At 36.8% G+C, this 23,265-nt stretch overlaps 1 protein-coding gene across 2 annotated transcripts; it reads left to right on the forward strand.

Annotated features, from left to right (window-relative positions):
* The first annotated feature begins 1,303 nt into the window (after positions 1 to 1,303).
* Positions 1,304 to 21,523, forward strand: LOC113079027 (doublesex- and mab-3-related transcription factor 1). 2 transcript variants are annotated; one of them, XM_026251216.1, is made up of 6 exons: positions 1,304 to 1,641; positions 2,174 to 2,213; positions 2,301 to 2,351; positions 5,144 to 5,301; positions 10,143 to 10,287; positions 19,568 to 21,523. In XM_026251216.1, the coding sequence occupies exons 1-6, from the start codon at positions 1,450 to 1,452 to the stop codon at positions 19,699 to 19,701; spliced, it is 720 nt and encodes a 239-aa protein (XP_026107001.1). In that variant the 5' UTR covers positions 1,304 to 1,449; the 3' UTR covers positions 19,702 to 21,523. The 2 variants fall into 2 exon arrangements, with proteins under 2 accessions (XP_026107001.1, XP_026106994.1); XM_026251209.1 differs by having other exon boundaries at positions 1,306 to 1,641; positions 2,174 to 2,351; positions 19,568 to 20,969.
* Positions 21,524 to 23,265: the final 1,742 nt, after the last annotated feature.

Raw genomic sequence — 23,265 nt, forward strand, 5'->3', positions numbered from 1 at the left:
TATGTGTCTTTTTATGAAGTCACATATAGAATGACAGATAACTATAGTAGCCATAGTATAATAAAGATAGTAGCCAATAACTTGATGATAAAGTACTAAAATGACATTGTCTTGTGGCCGTCTCTCTTCTGAAACCCTTATTTCATCAGGCCACTTTATTACAGGTCAACAGTACAATGTCTCCCTCTACTGGAATTGACAGCAAATGCACATTTCTGATATATTAGACATGCTGGCTTGAACTCGTCTGATTATTATCCACATATTAAATATTCGGTTGAAAATGAAACTTTATACATTAAATGTATACATATATTTGTTATACATGTATAAATCTTAATTTAATATTAAACATCTAATTTTAACTAATTAAAATTGCGCTCACAAATTAGATCGACTCATTGCACGTGGGGAAATCTGCAGACATGAAAACATGATGCTTTAAAAAATTATGCTTTTTTTAAGATATGGACTGCAAAGAATTACAAATATGATCAATGTCCTGACTGGTTAGCATGGCCCGTTAACCCCTGCTGGTCTGGACGACACCGTTACTGCGAAAAAAAATAAAAAATCGTTTTTCTCCAATGACATTTAATTTCTTACTGACCGTCGGACCATTAGAAATGAATTCTGACGAGCGTTTCTGAAAGCGTTTAATTAAAGCGGTAGGATCATTTTCAAGTAAAAATATTACTACAAATATTATGGAGATGTAAAATAAAATTAATTTAAAAAGCTGGAGAGTATTCGGTTTCTATTACGATGACTTTCTTTCCAAAATTAAAATAGCCTACTTTTTAGATGGCCTATAGGCTAAGCCTGAAAAGCAACATAAAATGTTTCCTATGTAAAATAATTCTCATAATTTTTTACTTCTTTTTTTTTCTCTGAACTTTTGAGAACTCCCTTGCACTTTTTTCTAAATGTTGTCGTCGATGGAAGTTATCACATTTATGGATCATGGATTTCTTTGCGTTACTTTGATACAGACTGCCTGGAGCCCATATCAGATCTGTAACACACTTCCACTATCTTCAGGATCAACTGTATTGGTCACAGACACAATCATACACAGCACGACATGTTGTAAAATGCTTGGTACGACTGTAAAATAGAGTTGTTGTTTTGTTTTTTAATAAGTAATATTATTACAAAATGTAAACCCCCTTTAAGCCTTGCTTGCATTTGGTTTTGTGTCTTATGATCCATGATTTCACGAGACAACTTGGCAGTCACTTAGTCTCAGTGGGAAGAAACTGAACAAAATCTCCCACGTGCGCTGGAATGCACAGGTTCCTCGCGCCAAACTTGAGCCTATTGTATCAAACCTCAGACCCTCGTCCTCCCTCTCCTTTATAAACGGTTTATAATCCGCAGGCGTGACATATTCTAAAGCAGAGGAACCGGCTATCATCATCATCATCATCATCATCATCACCTGTCGGCATGAGTGAGGAGGAGCAGAGTAACGGCTCGCTGTCGGTCAGGAAGCCGTCCCGCATGCCCAAGTGCTCGCGCTGCAGGAACCACGGCTTCGTGTCGCCGCTGAAGGGCCACAAACGCTTCTGTAGCTGGAGAGACTGCCAGTGTCAGAAATGCAGACTGATCGCTGAACGACAGAGGGTCATGGCAGCCCAGGTATACACCATCAGCCTGATGCGAGTTCACCCAGAGTCTCTTTATAGAGTTTATATTTAACCCCCCTCCCACGTTCATCATATCTTCTGCTCTCTTGTGCTCTAAATATCACTAACGTTATTTGTGCTTATTTAGTTGTGTTCCAACTAACCTTACTCCATACATCATGCCTCGCCTCCGTTATGGTTTTTGAATTGTTTCCAGTCGTGTTTACAAATAATTGGGCTGTTTGCTACAATACTAATGACAAATTGTTTACTATCATAGTAACGTTTTGTAGCTACATTGTTGAACAGTGCAGTTTTTTTCAGCTAACGTTAACTTAGCTGCATTTTGGCGCCTTAGCGAGATTTTTTTAAAAAATGTTTTTACTTATAACCTATAATTATTATTATTTTTTTTTCAGAGGTAAAACGGACAGTAGAAAAACAAAAAGTGTATTTACTTTAATCTCATTAGTTGTAATTAAGTGATATTTGAAATGCCTCGTGATACTTGTGTCCTGGCTGGAGGTGACTGTTTGTCGTGTTAGGTGGCGTTACGGAGGCAGCAGGCCCAGGAGGAAGAGCTGGGTATTTGCAGTCCGGTTAACCTGTCCGGTTCAGACACTCTGGTGAAAAACGAGGCCGTCGGTGATAATGTGTTTACTATCATCCCAGGGCCGCCATCACCCAGCACCAGCAGTGCCACCGCCTCTCCCACCAACCTAGGTGAGCAAACCGGATTCATCGGGTAAGGAGCAAAAATAATGCGGGCCACAAGGTAGGCCTATATATATATATCTCATCTCAGCAGGATTTTCAAAAATTGTTGACTCTAAAATCTAGTTACACAAATTTGTATTTTTCCTAGAACTGGATGATTACAGTGTGTTTGTTTCAAACTAACAGATAAAGCATTATTTTGTGAATTTAATGTCCAACACCATTATAGACAGTTTTTGTAATAGCTGTTGGGTAAAATGTGAGGCCAGTAAAACCACACTATGATACATTTTGGAAAGAGTTAACAGTTGCACTTTATTTTACAGTATGTGTACTTACATGTACTTATTGTGTACTTACAGTGTATTTATCTAAGAAAGTTCTGGTAATACAAGGTAACTACATGAGGTAGGGTTAGGTTTAGGGGTAGGTTTATGGTTAGTACCTAGTTATTACATAGTTATTGTAATTACTATAATAAGTACATAGTATGTACACGAGGAACAGGACTGTAAAATAAAGTGCTAGAATCCAAACCATTTCAGATTTTAACTGTAAGGGCGTCTGTCTTGGTCGTAGGGCTGGGGCAAGTTGTCACATGGTAAGGCTGTGATGAAAAGTTAACATACACCTTGCAGAATCTGCAAAATGTGCATTATTTTAACAAAACAAGAAGGAAATTGCAGCATATGAACTCTAGAACTGGGTAATTTGTATGAATGCAGTTATTTTGTCTTGTGGGCTTTGTAAACATCTATTTTGTGAAATAGCATTTTGAGGACAGTACAAAAAAAATAAATTATTTTGTTGAAATGAACTTTTTGCAGATTCCTTGAGGTGTATGTAAACTTTTGACAGCAACTGTATAGTATTTGTTGTAATTTTAATAATTGTTATTTTAATAATTATATTATTTTAAACTTAAATTAATTGTTCATTTATTCAATATCCTGTTTTAATATTTCCTTTTCCATACAATTTATGTACTTTACTGAAAAGCCAAAAAGCCATTAAATAGCCTATAATACATTTTAATTATAGATAGGTTTTTTAAGATGGCTATTATCTACTTTAGAATGTAGTATGTAATATTACAAAAAACGATATTGCTGACTTTACAGACGGTCACAGCTTACATAATACAGAGTTAAATAGATGGTGTATTTTCTTTTCTTTTGAAAATAATGCAAATATTCAATAGATTTTGAAGTGTTACCCAAATGTGGTATAACTTAAAAACCCTGAAACCTAACTTAAGCAAAAAAAAAGTGAACGCTAGACCCAGTCTTCCCTAATCTCACATAACCTTACTTTTTTAAATGCATTTCATCAAATTATATTATAAAGCCTGATAAAGTAAAAAAGGCATACTTCAGCTTATTGTGGAATAAATAAGCTTGAGTTTTACTGTGTGTGATGATGATATGTCCTTGCATAGCATCAGAAGATGTTTCACTACAGTGAACTTCAGTATTTTTTCGTTCTCATTATTTGTCCATCCGTTTGCACACTCTTCATTTTTCTTCATTCAGCTTCATTTTTTTGGGGAGGTTTCTGTGAATCAGGTCTTTGTTGCTTGGCCATGGGAAAATGAGGAGATAAGCACCTCTTCTTGACCCCCTGAACTATCCATGACTGTGTGAGAGGCAGAGAAAAAAAACAAAGGAACCATGACCATGGACATGATGAAATGCATCTCCATTCTCATAAGGAGGAGGAAGGCTATCAGCAAACTGAGCATAGATGGCGATTGTGCCGTGCCAGACCATATCCACGGAGGGCTGTTGTGTTCGATGAGCAGGAGAGACATCCTGTTCCTACTGCTCCGATAGCACTAAGGAAGGAGTTGGATTCCAGACAGGTCAAGGCTGCTTATGCTCTGTAATTGTACTCAGCTGCCTCTTTGGTTGCTGACAGATGAAACGGGAGTTACTGTTGGTTTTCGGTAATTGTCGTCAGAGATAATGTGACATATGACATTACACTCGTGCTGAGCCATCTGTGATACACAAAATAACTTCTTATAAACTGGCATTGTGTCTCACTGTGAATCTTTGCCATCACTAAAGCGCTAAAGCATTTTTGAATCATCAGTAAATTTAGCATTTGTTTTTTATGCCTTGCAAACATTGAGGTTTGTTTTCAGAGAAACTGAACAAAATGAAAGTTTAACTTTATGCTTAAAACACAAACCGATATCTGTCAATTGGATATGAAAAATGGTTTTCCCTTTGAATTAAGTTGATTTTTCTCAGCTCACTGGCAGATATTGTTATTGTTTTAATATTTAGTTTTGATACATTTCTCAGAAAACAAAACGTATTATTTTTGTCATTTTGCTTCTCAAGTAAATGTAGCCTATCTTAATTTTAGAATCCTTAGACAATTGCACTAGAGAACACGACAAAAATACTGACGTGATGAACTTTTTTGCAGCGTGGTCAGAGTCCAGTAAAAGTCACACTGTAAACTTTTGATTTATGAATTAAAAAGTAATGGAGCAAAATGTTAAAATATGAAGTGTTCCAAAAAAATGTACATTCAGAGGCCATATTGACGTATTGTGTTCATTTCAATTTGTTCTTTAAATGAGTAATGCTTTGCTTATATTATACATTTCTAGCAAAAGTGTGTTTATCAATTTATGTAGCTGGCATAATATAAGATATACAGTTTCCAGTTTTGCACATTGTGTTAAATATGTCTTCTCATTTCATGGCATACAACTACAGAATGATGCGCTTGCAAGAGAAGAGATGTCCACACACCACATTTTGATCAGTGATCTGCTGTTTCAGGGAATCGCTCCATGCTGGCTCTAAGTCCTGCGGCGACCAGCAGAGGGCACACTGAGGGCACGTCTGACCTGATGGTGGACGCCTCCTATTACAACCTCTACCAGCCCACACCATACTCCTCCTACTATAGCAACCTGTACAACTACCAGCAATACCAGGTGAATGGACTTACTCGCTCCTCACGTCAAGTGCAACTGAGCGCCTCTATTCAGGTTTTAAATTAATGTTGTAAATGTAATTGATGCTAATATGTGCTACCACTATATGCTAATAATAGATATTATTATTATTATCATTAGCATTATTATTATTACAAGTGGGACTGGATAGCTTAAAATTATATATATATATATATATAATATATATATATATATTGATATTTCCTTTTTTTTTCAAAATATGTTTTTTTTCTGTGCACTACCAATTCAATACATAAAAATACTAGGTTCAATAATAATAATCAACCTAATATTTGTATGTGTTATGATAGCCAGTCCCTTTTGAACTTAATTTCTGGCACCTTTACTGTGCATGTTAAATTGTTACAAGTAAAGTTGTCACACATATGCTGCATTACTTCAGTTCATTCGTTTTAGTAGCATAATTATGCACTAATAATAACATTCTTTCCTGCTAAATATTACATTTATTTGATGGTTCTGGCTTTACATTAGGTGAAAAGTGTGGTTCATAATGTTTTAGAATTGTAAAATATTGTAATTATTTCTCACACGTTAGCGGTGGTAAGTAGCAGGTACGGTTCATGACAGTTTTTATTTTTTATTTTGTTGATGTTTATACTTCCGAAAAATTATTCAAGTTTATTTTGAATTAATCTGCTGACCCCAAACGTAGCCCCCTACTATATAGTATCTTCAGACCAACCCTTCAGACATACAGTTCCTCATATAAGCAAGCACTCTTGCAAACATGCGTGTGAACACCAGCATGGTGCACACATCTCTACACTCACCCAGTCTGCGTCCCGTGTAGCTCAGGCCACGGTAATAAGGTGATTAAGTGTGTTTCAGCCGTGTTGATAGGGGCAGCTGTCATTGGACCCGTCTGGATTGTTGAAGTTGGCAAGCCGCAGTGAGCTTCTGTCCTCGGTGTACAGTGATAATACCTGTGTCATTGTTCCAAGCCACTGGCCAAACACAGCAGGAGGGTGTGGGGCTTTCATGCACGCTACACCTCTTACATGCTGTTTGCATTTCCTCGCTCCCCCCCAGCCAGAACCGCAACTAATTCTGTCATTGGAGGTTTTTTAACCCTTATCCTTGTTGTATAACTATCACAAGAAGACTGACATATCAAAGTCTAAATAATCACTGCTTTTCAATTAGAAATTTCAATAATTTCAATTATTATCAGTTAAATATATTATTAGTTTAATGATATTTAAAAATCCTAATCTGCAAAATCACATATTTCCATGCTTTTCTGCACAGGTAGTGATACTCTCATTCTTCTAAAATATTCTTTTTAAAAGTAGCTTACGGTTGTAGTAGTTCTATTATAACTACATTTTTATGTAGTGCAATACGCTACCATTCAAAAGCTTGGGGTCAGTAAGAATAAATAGAAATAATTATTTTATTTAGCAAGGGTGCATTGAGTTGATCAAGAGTGACAGTAAAGACAATATTATAGAAGATTTCTATTTAAAATGATTGCTGTTCTTTTGAACTTTCTGGTTATTATCAACAAGGATTCCACAAAAATATTATACACAACTATTTTCAACATTGATCATAATAAGAAATGTTTCTTAAAGCACCAGATCAGAATAATAGAATGATTTCTGAACATTTATGTTACACTGAAGACAATTCAGTGTAGGCAATTTCAATTTCTCAGGCAAAATAAATTACATAAAATATAAAACGGAAATTGCAATAATGTTTCACATTATTATAGTTATTTATTGTAGTTTTGATAAAACAAATCCAGCCTTTGTGGGCATAAATATACAGTAAAATTTTGTAATGGTAAAACTGCTAATAAAAGGAAATCTGGCTTTTTATACAAAATATTTATGTAGTCAGTGTCACATATTAACCTGTTAGAAGAATAAGGGGGTAGTAGATTTTCAGTTTATAATGACAGAGACATTAAAATGTTTTAACTGTATGGTTAAAGATTTACACCAAAGTTATAATCAGATGTACTGTACTGCAAAGTAATTATCAGTTTCCCTCAGAGTCAAATGAAAACCATGCAATTCTGAGACCAGGCACATGAATCTGTCCTGGCCGCAGCTCTCCAGTGTGGACCTTGTCTGCATCAGACCATGCTACACAAGTTTGAAGATGACTGTTTGAAGATATCAAACTGGACAGCATGAAATTGAGGGCATCCTCAAAGTCATGGCCCGTTCAGCTTTGATATACCATCAATGCATTACAACAATTTTACAAGCCTTTATTAATCAGCCATCACCCACTGACATTAGAGAGAGTTTTCATGCCATGACATAATATGATTTTCATACAGAAATCAGCCGGTGTATATGGACTCTGATTTATATGGCAAGGTAGCCATATTGTATCAAAACTGATCTACTCAAGTGTGAAGTAAATTTAATCTATATTTCTTCAGGGAGTCATTCCTGAATGTTATATACACAGTGTAAGTCAGTGACTGGGCCATATTTTAGCATATTTGTGCAGTTGGAACCCTGATGGCGACATATTGCTCCAGGGTCACTGCCTCCATCTCTTTAGTGTGTCCCGGGGTTTGAATTGCAAAGGTTAATGATATTGCTCATATGAAGATACAGCTCTGTAGAGGGGGAGTAACTTTAATTCTGATCTCATTGCCTGATTTTGACCATTTGGAAGATGAATGTTGGAAATACACTGGGATTCTTTAGGTGTTTTGTAGTAAATTGTTGTCTTAGTCTTAAAAAATGGTTTAATGGTTTGTTCATCAAAGCAAAGACAATGTAATTCAAGCCATTTTGAAGAAAGAAGAAAACCATAATACAGGAAATCACAGATGGGCCCCTTACGCACCCTTGTGATTATTAGACCTTTTGACATGAAGGTGAGTCTTGTAATCCAGAAACTTCACAGTTGTGAAACTTTCCATCATTGCTTCTTCTCTTTATTAGGGTTCATCGGATAAGGAAGTTGTAGGGTGAGGAGCTCATCTGGCTTTTATCTCAGTGTGTCCATCTCCCGCCCTCTCCCACCTCCAGCAAGTGGGGCTCCGCTGCACTGCAGGTGGAGAATGAAAATATGAGGGTTGTGTAGAGGATCCAGACAGCTGATGGTGCCAGATAAGAGCCCACTCAGGGAGGTAAAGGACTCCAGCCAGCCCTTATTAATGAGGCTGCTCTAGATCTAACATGGCAGAGGTAGCACAACGCTAGCAGGCCTGTTCATCATTTCTGCCAGCAGTTTTTGTATTACATGAATTGGAAATCATAATGCACTTTCAAACTGCTGATGCTGTACTAAGCAGGCACTATGCAGTTTTTGCTTTGAAATGTTCATACCTGAGATAGAAATCTGAATCACAGGGAATGACATTGAATGATGCTTGAATTTTATTCCACTTAGACTTATTTTGATTTAGGTGTTATGGTAGGTTAAGAGTGGCATAGAGAAAGCAGGAAATAGTTGAGTAGCATTGCAGACATTTTGGCACACATTCAGTGTTTGTCTCTAGCTTGTTGTGACACATGCTTTTTCCCCCACCTTGTTTTACTCCATGTACGTATTGCTGGGCTACTGTTGAAAAAAAAAAGTTCAATTTGTATTATATTTGTCATAGGCAATACAAGAAGCTGACATTGTTTAAATAACAGTTTATAAACCTGTCAAGAGTTGATGGGGTGGACCGTTTTACTGGTTGACAGAAATCAAATTCCATAAAAGTGAAATTGAAAACACCCTAAAGCCTCTTTTGCATTAAGTAGACAGCTTAATTTAAAGTTCTCACAAGAGGGAAGAAAACTCGCTAGAGCAGTATGTTTCGGTTTATTTTGAAAAAGAAAGAGAAATAAAGCAGGAGTCTGGGCAGGAGGTCAACCTTAACACATGCTGGCCATTTTTTTCCTCCCCTTCAAACTTAATATTGTCACAGAATGTATAGGCTCTGTTTTATCAATGTTTTCAGTTCTATGAGATGAATGTATCATGCAGTGTGCAGTTAGAAGTCAAAACACGGTTTAGGACCATTGCTGTTGAGCTAATGTTAATCATTAAGTATGTCTTCTGGTTCAAACAGGGACAGTATGAGGATGAAGAGGTGGATCATTTATGTGTGAAGCAGAGGAAGAAACTGCAACACTGTATAGTGTCTGTAATAAAGGATGTTCAGTCTTTCATTTGAGACTTATCGCTAAAGCCACTGCCTAGTCTATTGCTTTACAGTGTACATGCATATTAGCCGGACCAGCATGAAAAATACATTACTGTTCAAATTCTGGAGTCAGTAAGTTTATGAAAGAAGACTCTTATGCTCACCAAGGCTGCATTTACAGGGTATTTGATAATAAATAAATAAAAATACAGTAAAATAATTATCTTGTGAATTATAAAAATAATTGTTTTGTATTTAAAAATATCTTCAAATGTGATTTATTGATCGCAAAGCTGCATTTTCAGCAGCCATTACTCTAGTCTAGCTGTAAGTGTCTCGTGTTCAATCAGAAATCATTCTAGTATGCTCCCTCAGTCATTGTCATTACTTAATCTACGGTAAATATGTTTTGTCCTTTTTACTGTTTTATTGAAAAGTATACAGATCAGGGAAATTGAACAAGCTGTATTCAAGCTTTGCATATTGACATGTTTTACAAAGTTGAAAATTATGGTGTAAAACATTCATGAGAAATCATACACTGTGGATGTATGGACCTGCAACTTTTAAAATGTGATCTTGTTTCTTTTGATTCTTGACTGTTGATGCCATCAGACATTTTTATGTGTTTACTCATTTTCTTTTGGTTTTTCTCCACCTGCCCCAAAATCACATCCCTCTGAAACAGATGCCTAGTGGAAATGGTCGCCTGTCCAGCCATAACGTGTCCCCCCAGTACCGCACACACTCCTACTATTCCTCTTACCTGAGTCAGGGGCTCGGCACGACTGCATGTGTGCCCCCCAGCACCTGCCCTGAACCCAAAGCAGCAGGTCAGTCCCACACACACACACACACACACACACACACATGCTCTTAGGGCCATAAACTTTTATCCAGAGATCATCAACAGTGTGAGCAAGTACATCTGAGGGAGGTTCATACTCTGAGTCAAGGGCGCTGTAAAATTTATAAAAATAAATAAATTCAAAGGTAAAGTTTTTATGAGAGTCATTTGTTCTGGTAACTTCAGATTAAAGAGACAAGGACCATGTGCTAAAAAATTCCAGTCTTAGAACATAGATATCATAAATTGTATTTTTAAATTTTTCACTTTGTGTAGCTATAAAGTTTTAACTGACACTATTCAAAATTATTTGCAGACTTTAGAAACAATATATGTCTTACTGTGCACCACTCTGTACTGAGTAAAACATTTTAGTATGATTATGGCATTACTGTGATCCACCATTCCCGCATCCCTCCAAGTTTGCCACCTGCCTTGGCTGTTAATGATTTTTACATGCTGATATCCAGTGGTTTCAACATGAGGGTGCCTGTCACCCCCACTATCACTGCAGGGGGTGTTATGTTCCATTACACCAGAACACTACAAACTGTGTGGTCCCATCTCCTAAACACACATCCTCAGAGCCCAGAAAGGAGTTTGTGGTCTATTCTTTGTTTCCTGTACCTACTATTTACAAAATCCTAATGCAGGGGTTTAGTGGTCTGCATGTGATTTTACAGTTGTTTTAGCACAGTCAAAGTTAACGTGTGAAGATGTTTAAAAATTCTGATCAATTAAATATAAACAGTATATCTCCAATAATTTTAACACATTTAAATAATTTGACTTTGATTATTTCATTATCTGCTTTCTATTTTTAACATTTAAAAATCATAAACCTGAACATTTTTAACATCCTGATCCAATCCTTTAGTTAGTGAAGAAGACTGGATGATACTGAGGGACCATCCCGGCTTGTGTTGCCTGAGTTTGGTCCTTTACACGGGAGTCTGCACTCGCTGTTTAGTCTGATCCCTAAACATCTAGACATAGTATTTTCTAGTGTCTCATTCACAACTTCTGCAGTCAGACCTAATCAGCTGCCACACTCTGGGTTTTGTTCCCATCATTGTTGTGTTCTAGTAACCATCATACCGTCAGGAGATATTTAAAAAGAGACCACTCAATAAAGTATATTACAAGTATTTCAGTTTCATTATTTTTGAAGCAGCATTACAGTAGTTTTCAGATGACTTGTCTCTTGAGTCCTCTGTTCTCTTTCTGTGCCTCCAGTGCTTGTGCGGAGTATAATTATTTTCCCTAGAGCTGGGGTAATCAGTTGGCCAAATATGAGGCCAAATAACCTTCAGGAGTGCGACGCTGTCCTTTCCGAGAGACCCCCACAGCTGTCTCTGGAAAATTGCCTCTGGGGTTAGTGAGCGGGAACAAGTTAAGATTTACAAACAATGATGAAGCTTGTCATGCGTCTTTCTCCATCCGTCACAAGCGGCGTCCTGGCGGGGCGTTGAAGTGTTCTTCATAAAGCTCAGCTCGCTGTGAAATACGCCCCTGTGTGATCTTTACTGCTAGGAGCTCGTAAGCAGCGCTCCTCCATAAATTGCATGGGCCAGAGGTGACACTGCACTCCATCACCCGCCAGGGCAAGCCTTACCTCCGTCCGCATCCGCCCCCACCCGCAGAAGCCGTCCGGCCCGTGAGATGATGTGCCCAACTGTGAGTTATGTAGAAATTTCAGTGTTATACGAGACAGTCTATGGGTTTTACCATTCTCTCTTGTGCTTTGTTTTTCCTTTTTGTCGTTGTTTACTATTGAAGGAATCAAAGTTATTTTTGTTTGCGGATTGGGCCAAGTTTACAGTTTTGGAGAGAGTAGAAGAGGGCTTTTTGTTTGTCAGCAACAATATTTGAACAGAATATGTAGCTCTCAGAATAAATTGCAAAGAAATTGTTTTGCAATGAAAAGCACCCCCCCCCCCAAAAAAAAATAAAATAAAAATAAGATACACCAAAAGTGTAATTACACAAATAAATATCGAGCAATATTAATTAACTTACTGTAGATTTAAGTTTTGGGTTTATTTTATGGTAAGTTACTTATATGAAATGTAGCGTTATTACTATAGTAAGCATATTTAACATAGTTAACTACATAATTTTTGGGATGTTACTATGGGTAATACAGTGTTTTATTTGGCTTGTACAAAGCTAATGCCATGCTAATCTTTAAAATATCTTCTAGAACCCTGTAAATATAGTATGGCATTCATTCAAGAACGTTGCACATTTTAAATGGTGCTATAGTATGATCATCTGAAACATTACTCTACCATATTTCTGCCACAGTGCTTTTTTGTAAGAAGTTCAGTTTTTTTTTAATGCTTTTATTTGAATACAAATTTGGTGACAGGCTTTATTTACAGGTAACTAATTACGCATTCAGGTCACATCGATAAATCACATTTAATATGCTTTTGACATTTATTGATTAGTCTGATGCCATTTACAAACCACAAATTTAATGGATGAAATTCTTCTCAGTCAGAATGTGATAATGTTTTCAGAGGTGGCAGACCCCTGTTAAAAAGTTCCAAGGAAAATAGAAAATGTCACAGGAGCAATCAAAGAGCCCATTCATTCTCTGTGAGTGCAGATTAACAAAGGGCAATAATGATTCTCTCCAGGCTTCAAGCACAATTGAGAGGTAGAGCTTGAGCAGGAAGAGGTGTAGCGTCTCATCTGACAGAGAAGCCGTGGGGCTTTTTTAAACATTTAATCCATCCTGTTTGCATTATTAGTCTGTGGAACATTCATAGAACTCCAGCACAGCCTTGCCCTTGAGGTTAAGTGCCGTTACATGTGTCCCTTTATTTGGTTGTTACACAGTTTCACCAACCTGGCTAGGGTTACAGGAAGGGCAAGAGTTCATAAGAAGCTATAGCTTATTTTATGTGTACCCTAAATTTATTGGAATGATGGTTAACTGTTGTATATTGTTAGCTTATACTGTTGTACTCTCCAGAATTGCCAGTTCTTATGTTATTCCTTCTGATCTCAGATCAATAAGAGAAAGGTTTTCCCTTTTTCACCGCCTACAAGCAAAACAAAGCAAGCACTTTGATAACTTTTGTGATCTTGACCGTAGGTATGTTAGTAGTACAGATTAAAAGGACGGTTAATTTGCCACGTAATGCATTACAAATAAATTGAAATGAAATTGGTAAGGCCTGACATATCTCAGTCAAGGAAATCAGAGGGTGAATCAGTGGCCTGCAGGCAAAATCTCTGGCTGGAGTGTTATTTAACCACACAATCAGTAAGTGTCTTCCCTTCTCTAGTGCTGATGCTAAATGCTCTGTCTTTTCCTTCTATGGATCAGTTAAATACCAGTGTAATTGGCTGCTCCAGGCTCAAGCACTGTTGTAATGTGTTGTACAACATTTCTATTAACACTTGCCTGAGGCACTGAGGAGATAAAATGGGTAATGACTGCTGCTAAAGGTTCTGCTCTCTTTAGCACACTGTCCTCCTCTGGAAACTGACTGTGTGAAAGAAAGCCTAGAATATCAGGTTATAAACACTAGTGATCTGTTTAGGGTGGACCTTTTTTTTTTTTTTTTTTTTAAGAAGAAGAAATTATTCAAAACAGATGCATTATTAGCCTGATCCAAACTGACAGTAGAAATTTATGATACAAAAGATTTATATTTCAAATAAATGCTGTTCTTTTGATCTTTGTATTCAGCAAAGAGTCCTGAAAAATTGTATCTTGGTTTCCACAAAACTATTAAGCAGCAGAACTGTTTTCAGCATTGATAATAGTAGTGTTGTTTTAGAAATAACTTAAAACTGGCGTATTTCCTAGGAGTTCTAAAAGTTATTTGATATTTTTAATCATCAAAGAAAATCTTTTTTAAAAAACAATTTAAAGAAAAGATTTTTACACAGTTGCTGCTGGGAGCTTTATTTTAATGTAATCTTTAGTTATTGAATCTTTGTCTGAATAGTTAAAAAGCAGGCATATTTTGTCTTTACCTCATTGTTACTGGTTTGTTTTTCCACACAGATATCAAATAATTAGTTATTTATGGTAGCATTTTATTTGTTATGAAGAATTATGAATGGAAAGTGGACATTCATTATTGAACAGAATGTTCTGGTCATATTCAACCTTAACCCAGAGCCTAACTGAATTAATTCAACTGAATCTATTAAGTGTTTCACCCAGGGGGGCTTTAGTCTCCCTCACAGCCATGCTAACTGATGCCTGCACCGCTTTTGCTTGTGATTATTTTCTCTCCTTTAAAGATAATGACACAAAATCCCTCAAATCATCGATTCTATGTCTCAAGTCATTATAGTATATCCATAATGTTTCGACAGAATGGAGCGCAGGCCAGGAGAGACGGACAGGTCATTTGCAGGAACAGTAAAGCGCTGTATCAGTGCCAGTGATTTAACAGGGAGGAGGGCCTGTCAATTCTCTCAGAGACACTTTGAGACTGGGGACAGATTGGGGAACAATACAGGTCTGGAGGTGCTTATGTGTTTAATTAGCCTCTGACCCTGACATGATGCCTCCTGCCAGACGTTACAGGCCACTCATGCAGATCTCTAACAGACCGATAATGGGGACTGAAGGGTCCGAATTTTCACAGCCAGAACTCCAGTCTTCAGTGTCACATGATCCTTCAGAAATCATTCTTATATGCTGATATGATGCTCAAGAAGAAATATTATCAATGTTGAAAACAGTTGTGCTGCTTAATGTTTTTTTGGAAAATTACTTTATTTGTGCAAGCTCATGTTTGTCTGCTTTGTGTTAAACACTTCTGCATCCACCTCCCTTGAGAGCTTCAAACTCCAGTGCCAATGTGATTGTGAGTGAGAGCTCCACTCAGAAAATAACATCCGTCTCTCTGCAGCAGGCACGGCTGTTCCCTCTTTGAGGAGTCAGCAGCTGTTTAAAGTGCCACCTCCTTGCTGTAAGCCTGTGTTTTCTGCGCCATTAAGTCCTGCCATGACTCTAATGATTGAGAGAGACGTGCATGTCATTCCTTGAGGGAACTCCATCTCCCCTCAGCACTTCTTGGGCCAGGTCATGTCGTACAGATGTGAGTGTTTGTTTGTGAGGGTTCTCTCATAGCTTTTGGTGCCAGAGATTGGTCCCCCTTTGGTTATTGTGAAAGTGGTTTTCCAAATGTAAGAATGCTGGAATGAAGCACACCCAAGTCCACTGGGCAAGATTACGGCTTTGGTTTGTGTCGATGGCAATGTGGTTCATATATAGGTAGAAATGCACTGATATTACAATTCTCCCAGAAAACTATAACTTTATGGCTAATAACCAATAAATGCCTGATATTACAAATTGTCAAAAATGAAACAATACAATCATAAATTATAATATTTAATAATGTACAGTGAGAAAATTAGTATTCTATTCATTTTGAGATTGCCTAAATTTTACATTTAACTGTCTGTTTTTAGGATTTTCAAACAGTTAAGTGTAAAATGCAAAAGTATGGATGAATATGTTCATTTAAATATCCAATAACTAATAATACTGCTTAATTAAAAAGTCTCTAATATCAGCTCCTCTTAAACGTATTGTTGGACAGCTCTGCATTTAAAGATGGACATTTGATATAGTAAGCTCTCTTAAGAACTTGTTTAATATGATCTTACAAGAAGTTGTTTTATAATTGTAAACACATTGTTTATCTTATGTATTAATATAACTCTTATGTAATTGCTAGAGAATTAAAAACAACAAAAAAGCCTCAGCTGCTGACATGGCATTAAAATCTCAACTAACTAACTACCACAAACATCATCCTACAACATTTTTTTAAAAAAATTCCATTTAAGACTGATTTTAGACTGATACATCTGAGTTTTGGACGGTTACAATGAACTTTTTTTTTTTTTTTTAATCACTGTAAGCGTATCTGTGTATGAGTGCATCTGTAAACACGTTCAAGCATGTATGCCTGTGTGTGTGTGTGTGTAAGAGAGAGAGCTCCTGTGTGCGCTATCTCTGCACAACTCCGTGTTTATCTAAGTGCAGGCATTATGGACCCTCATGGCCCAGCGCTGGCAGTATATGAGTTGCAGAGGAAAGAGCTTATCCACAGTAGATCAACCCTGAATTACCATCTTCTCTCACATCTGGGCTTTTGTTCACTTTTTCCAAACTGCCAGAAATGATTGAGCTTCTTTCACTGTTTCCCCTCCCCTTTTCGTGCTCTTTTTTTCTTTAAAAAAGCTTCCTTTTGTTAAACTACACAAAGACTGTTTAATAGTTTGGAAATCTAAGATAGTCAGCCAAACAAGGGTGAATAGGGCAAAAGTTCAGATGGGAGAACAAGCTCTTTTTGAGCGTTCAGAAAAGTAAATCCTCTCTTGTTTCAATGCTGTTTCAGACTTGACAGATGTGTGATATTTTTTTTTTTCATGTTACTGCCAATGTGTAGGAAATGTCTTGTTTGGCAACTTTGTGAAGATTTTTTTAAACGTTTTACATCTTGCGTGTATGCCCTGCTGAAACACTTCTGCTTAAGCTGGATTTAGTTTCAAGTCAAGTTGAGCTTTATTGTCATTCCGCTACAAGTGTGGACACACAGTGGAATGAAATGCCTCACAGGACCACGGTGCTACATAAAAACAGACATACTGTACAACAATGAAGTAAAACAGTATAAACCTATACACAACTAACCTACTGACAGATTTAGACCAGAAATACACAATATATATTTAATCGTTTACCTATTCATAAGCTAAAAAAATACAGACTATACAAATGCTTCACATAATACTTTACTTATACAAAACTAACCTAATGTCAGATTTTGACATTAATACTATATATAAATGTTAACCTATGCATAAACAAAAAACAAACTATAAAAAAGGTACACATAAACACTGTACCTACATACAAACTAACCTACAGATTTTGATATGAAAATACTATATATAAATGTTTATATACTTATACATATACTAAAAGGGAAAAATATATAGACTATACGAATGCTTCACATAGTACTGTACATGTGCAAAGAGAAACATTGTAAGTCAAGCAGCTGGCTGGGGAACAGTGCAGGATGATTTGTAGTGCACGAGGCTGTAAATACATAATTGAGTCTTTTGTGGTATTATGTACACAAAGCAGTGTGTGTGAAAAGTGTCTACTGCTCATAGAGGAGATTTTATAATAAATATTTAAAAAAACACAGATTGTGTCCATATTATATAGTCCATAATAGCTAGTTTACTATGGACTAAGCCGCCAGCTGGTCTTCCAGCATGATAAGCTGTAAAGTGCATACAATCCTTCTAAAAATCAGCCTGGAATATAAGCAAACTAGCTTAGCCTGGTTATTTTATTCATTTATTTTTCAGCAGGATGGTGAGATGGTTTGAGAGAGATTTCTTCAGAAGTCATAATGCTGTAGTGAATATATGCTGTATTTTACAAGTCAAAGTAATCCATTTACTTGTTTCATTATTATTTGGTTTTATCTGCACGTTCAAAGGCCTGATTGTCTGTATTACAGAGCGTGTAAGGCCGATCTAACATTAGTCTATATTAACTGCTAATACAATGATAATCAAAGGCAATGAAGCCATGACACAGAACATGTCTGCTTGCCAAACAGCCCCACAGCTGATTTACTTTCCCTACAAACGACCTGTCCACTCACCCGCAAGAACTTCCCTTCAATTACACCATAGATTTCGCCCTGATGAACTCCCTCAGAATTAACACAGCCACGGCTAATTCCAGCCCCTCCTCTTTCACCATCACTCCATGTACTGTTCTTGTACAGAGAGCGCCGGCGCAGTTTAGCTACACAAACATTAGTATTAACGATTGGCCAGTTTGGAATTGGTGACAAACTGCGGGCGGAGCGCAAAGTTTTGTAGCCTGAAACCAATCAGGAAGTTAATGAGGAGAAAAATTACTCCTTTTCGCCAGCATCCCTTAATTACCTCCACGCCAGAGCAGCGCAGAGGAGGAGAGGCAGATCAAAAAGAGGGAGGGCAAGAAGGGATGAGAGGCACACTAAGAGCCTTTATGTTCCTTTTCTCAGATTATGAAGGTCAGGAAAGCAGATGAACAGGATTTGTGTGTGCCACCCCTCCCGGCACTCATTACTTTAATAGACTCAATAGAGACTGCAGTATTAGAATCACATGCATATTGAGATGAGGTGACCTGGCTCAATGCACAAACCTTCATGCATGTTTATAGGGAAATATAATGAATGTGCTGCTAGGGCTTTACATTTATATGGGGTCATTTGTCTAATTAGATGATTGTCTTAAAAATGTAACCAAATAACTATCTAAATGAATTTTATGTCATCCAGAGCATCTGATTCTGAAATCTTTTCTTAATTTATGTTAACAGTAATATGTTGCTGTTTTTTTTAGTTATCGGTCTGCTCACAGACCACTGGAGAGAGTCAGCACAGTACAGACTCGACAACAGCCGTGTGCTCACTCAGCAGTCTGTCTGGCTCAGTATGCGTATCTTAAGCTTGACTAAGTTTGCTAAAGTAGCCAGAACTTACTGCAGTATGTGATTAAAAAAGGCAGCACTGTCTTTACTTTGTTGTTATGTTGAGAACTAACAGCACTGACACTCAAACTTTTAATTGATGCTGTTTGGTTTGACTGGAGAAGCTGATAATCTCAACATAAGAAATGCTGGAACATCCCTGTTTCTACTCTAACACTGTATTCTGTTCATAGAATCAGCTTGTTAACAGATTTTATATTATTGTTTTTATTTATTTATTGGCAGAACTACAGAGTAGTAACTTTCACATTGTTTGATCTTTTTAATGCAGTGACCACAGAAATGTGTGGACACTTAAATTCTGAGCCATTTTTTACAATTATTTTTAACCATATGCTTTGCTGAGTGTAAGAGACTACTTTCGCTAACATTTTAAAATCTCAATTGAGCCCATACCATTCACTGGTGTAGTTTATGTAAGCACAGGTGTATGTTCAGACCTATTGTTTATTGTCATTTAAACCTTATCATTCAGATAAGTGCTGCTTGGCTTGATATTTTGATTCTAATCCGAAGACATTCAAACATTCTTAAGTGTTCAAACACTCTTTTGCACCATTGTACTTTGTCATTAAATGTCAGGAACCAAAAAGCTCATGTTACATGCATGCTATAGGTTTCATGTATCACAGATGTCATATGCTCTGGCACAAAAAGACTTCAATAATAAACAAAAATGGGTTTGTGCGTGATGTGTCACATCTTATTTCAGCTTTCTCTGATGGAGCTCAAGACTCTGTGTCCATCAGCTCGATGATCAACACTGAGAACCGGCTGGAGTGTGAGAGCAGCTCAGAGTCTGGAACCTTCTCCATCAACTCCATCGTTGATGGGGTAACCAAATAAAAAACCCTCACCTGCACCAATCTCACATTTAATTGAATTGTTTCTGTATTTTCAACTTATTTTTCACCTTATTGTTCAACATTGTGTAGTTAACACTGATCAGGTTGACTGTTGTGGTGTTTTTCAACTTTTTTAGGGATTCTATAAGGTTTGGGTATTATTTGCTCTTAGTTTCTCGATGATGATCAGAAATGCAGTTTACATAGATTGCCATGTTTTATACAGTTTGATAGCTTCAGTTTGTTTACTTTGATACTGCAGTTGTTAAAGATTAAAATGAGTCACTTCACTCCATATACTATAGTGAAAGAAATGGCAGAGCACAACGATTTACTGCCACATATCAGTTGAAGCTCAGTATTGCTGTCATTGGCCTAATGAATAAGCTAACTTCTTTCCATGACCTTCAAGACACAAAGTATATGAGCTCTTCTCCAGCATCTCTATACTGTTGTGTTGTAGGCTGTGGGACATTTGGGTTTGAAGAGATACTATTAAATTATGCTTCAATCTCACAGTGAACGGCTTATTTATTTATGGCCATCACTAAAGGACATCATTTAACTTTTGATGATTTGCATCAACCCTGTTCCTATGCATGATCCAGCTAATGTTCAGTGCTCTTCCGCATTTTCTTTGTATAATATGAAGCTGTGCCCTTGATTTTAATGGTGTTGTTGGCACAGATAATGTCCTCAGTCAAGTCACGAATAAATGGTAAAGGAGAAGAGGGACACAAAACTTTCTTTCCTTGTAAGCTCAGTTTGTTGCAGACATTTGTTATGACAGTACATTTAACTAAAAATTAAACTATATTTCGTTTTTTAGATCTGATAAAAACAAGGCAGTGTGATCTATTTTTTTACATTTTATTGTTATTATTATTATATTATAGTCGATGGCCAATTAAAATGAATCAGTCTGAGGGCCATTTAATATGCTTGCATCTGTATTTCTTTTGCACTTACATAGAAGTTAGTAGTAATAAGTAGCTAACTGAGACTTAAATGAATAGCCTTTTTCTAAAAATGAATGTAAAGAATGTGCGTACTGTATATTCTAATGTTAAACAGTGATTTTGTGCAATTTTGTTAGACCAACAGTTCACAGTTTGATTCATTTGTTTTCCAGATGCTGGTTTTGTGTATAACTTACTGAAGTTTTTTATTGTTACGATTGTAAAATAACACAAAAGCTAATTTGCAATCCTGTGTTTATATGCTCTCATGTTCAGTGGAAATAAAATAATTATTGATGACTGACTTTCACAAGGAGCGCAATCTGAAATGAAAATTACTTGTATTTTCTTTGCTCTGCACCTTGAAAACATTTATTCGATTCTGCCCCATCTGCTGTAATCAATAACCTGACCATCTTGTTTTTTGTTTTGTTTTTTTATTAAACGCACTTACTCTTAATTTCATCCCCCAGTGGTTTTAGTGAGAAGAATGTGGAGTTACCTATATGGCTTGGGCATTATAAATCACTTCTGGAGAGCAGATTGTACAGCAGTATCGATTGATCCTGATATATCACAGAAATTTACTGTCACTTCTGTTTTCAATTAAAGATACAATCAGTCAGATAATGACTTAATTGGATTTTACAGAAGATTGAGTTTTATTGTCCCGTGCTTTATGAGTTTAGTTAAGGAAGGCCGCTTTATCATGGGCTGTCAGCGCTGGGCTCTGCCGTGCCGCCGTGTCCTTCTGTTGCTGCTTCAGGTTTGTGTTCCAGCGACAGCCTGAAAAGTGGCTGTGGATTTGGTATTGTGCCATCAATCACATCGGCTGCATGAAAGATAAAGCCAGCCCGTCCCATAGTCTCAGCGCATACTGGAGCTGCATCTTCTTCAGTCAGGGCTTTTGGATTTAAGAGAGCAAGACCCCATCATAAAAGTGTTTGATGACCGTATGGTCTGAAACAAGGCCCAGTTTAATCTGTATTAATATGTTTATTTGAATTAAGTGCATTTTATTTCGAGGGGTTTGTAAAGATATTAAAGAAGATTCCTGGACAGTGAGAGTAGAATAGAAATTGCAACATTAATAAAACCCTGACAGTCAAATTTACAGAGATCATGCAGTTGGTTATTGTGTATTCCAATATAATGTTAACCGAAATACGAAAAAAACAATGTTTTAATTAAAAATGATGATCCTTGACATAAAACCATCTATTTGGATGACTAGAAATACTGTACCTGGGTACATTGCTTCTGGCTAAAATATGTCCTCTATCCATAACATGACCTTCTCCAGTGAAAAAGTCATTTCATATGAATCAGAAGTAAATGTTCAGATACAAGCAAAAACAGTCCAACCCAGATCTAAACAACTATGTCTGTGAATTTCTGAGTGGATTATTGTGATGTTTTTAGCTGTTTCAGCTGTTTGAACTTTCATTCCGATGGCACCCATTCACTCCATAGGATCCATTGTTGAGCAAGTGATGTAATGTTAAATTTCTCCAAATCTGTTCCAATAGAGAAGCAAATCTTGGATGGCCTGAGGGTGAGTTTCAGCAAATTATATTTTTTTGTATTCTGCTCCTGTTATATGACCCATTTATTTTATGTCCAACTTATGTCAACAACGTGATCAAGCACCTGTGAATGTAACGGCATTAATATGAAACCCTTTTTCCCAGGCACAAAAGGTGTAAATGAATACAGTAACTGTGCAAATAATCCATAAAAAAAGTCTGATTGATTGGATATGAAGCTGTCAGTCTGTTACTGTCAATCTCTTAAATGTTTTTTCTAACTTAAGAGTTGTAGTTGCATGCAGTTGTACAATTAAGTCCCATTAGGGACTATGTTGTCTGCTTTTGTTCATGTTGAGATGGAGAGGGTGTGGCGGGGAGGTGTGGGTCCTGTCAGTCTCTCAGTGATTTGGGTGCCCTTGGAGGCTCTGTGTGTTCAGAGAGAATAACCAGACATTTCACTGGACAGATGTCCCGTCATTACTCACAACATTGAAACTATTGGCTGCCTGTCAGAGAGCCGTGATGAAAGAGCAGCCGATTGGGCTCTCGATGGACAGCTCACAGACTCAACATTGAGTCTATATAATTACCTTTATAAACCTCAATCAAACCTGACAAAACGAGCAATCAAATTAAATACAAAAGAATAGCTGAATTAAATGCAGAAATCAAAATCTATACAAATATTGTTACTGGTTTTAATGGTTTAATTGATGCCACATACTCAGTTTATACTCTTGGATCTCAGACCTGGGACATTTACTGGCTTTATTCTGTCCTTCAGCTGAGTATTTAACACAAACAATAAGTGGGGCTCCACTTATAGATAAACCTCAGTCTAGTTCTGCTATAGTGGTAACTAAACCCACAGAAAATGTCCATACTAATCATCATCTTTCACTGTGTATGTATTTATTTACTTCTTTTATTTTGAATATTGGCATTATAGCCCTTCTTGAAGCTTTATTTCTGTCAGGAGTATTGTTTCTCTCAGTCCAAACATCAAACTTACCTTCTCTCTATTCTATCCCATGTCTGTCAGATATTTTTTACAGTATTTTCACAGTGCACTTCATC

Source organism: Carassius auratus, chromosome 5 (genome assembly GCF_003368295.1).
Source record: "Carassius auratus strain Wakin chromosome 5, ASM336829v1, whole genome shotgun sequence".
Classification (NCBI taxonomy): domain Eukaryota; kingdom Metazoa; phylum Chordata; class Actinopteri; order Cypriniformes; family Cyprinidae; genus Carassius; species Carassius auratus.

Bases quoted from the DNA above. Each gene is read 5' to 3' on its own strand.
- LOC113079027 (XM_026251209.1), top strand. From the start codon at position 1,450: ATGAGTGAGGAGGAGCAGAGTAACGGCTCGCTGTCGGTCAGGAAGCCG. The intron at 2,352-5,143 runs GTGAGCAAACCG...CTGCTGTTTCAG, and splicing joins CGCCTCTCCCACCAACCTAG to GGAATCGCTCCATGCTGGCT. The intron at 5,302-10,142 runs GTGAATGGACTT...CCTCTGAAACAG, and splicing joins ACAACTACCAGCAATACCAG to ATGCCTAGTGGAAATGGTCG.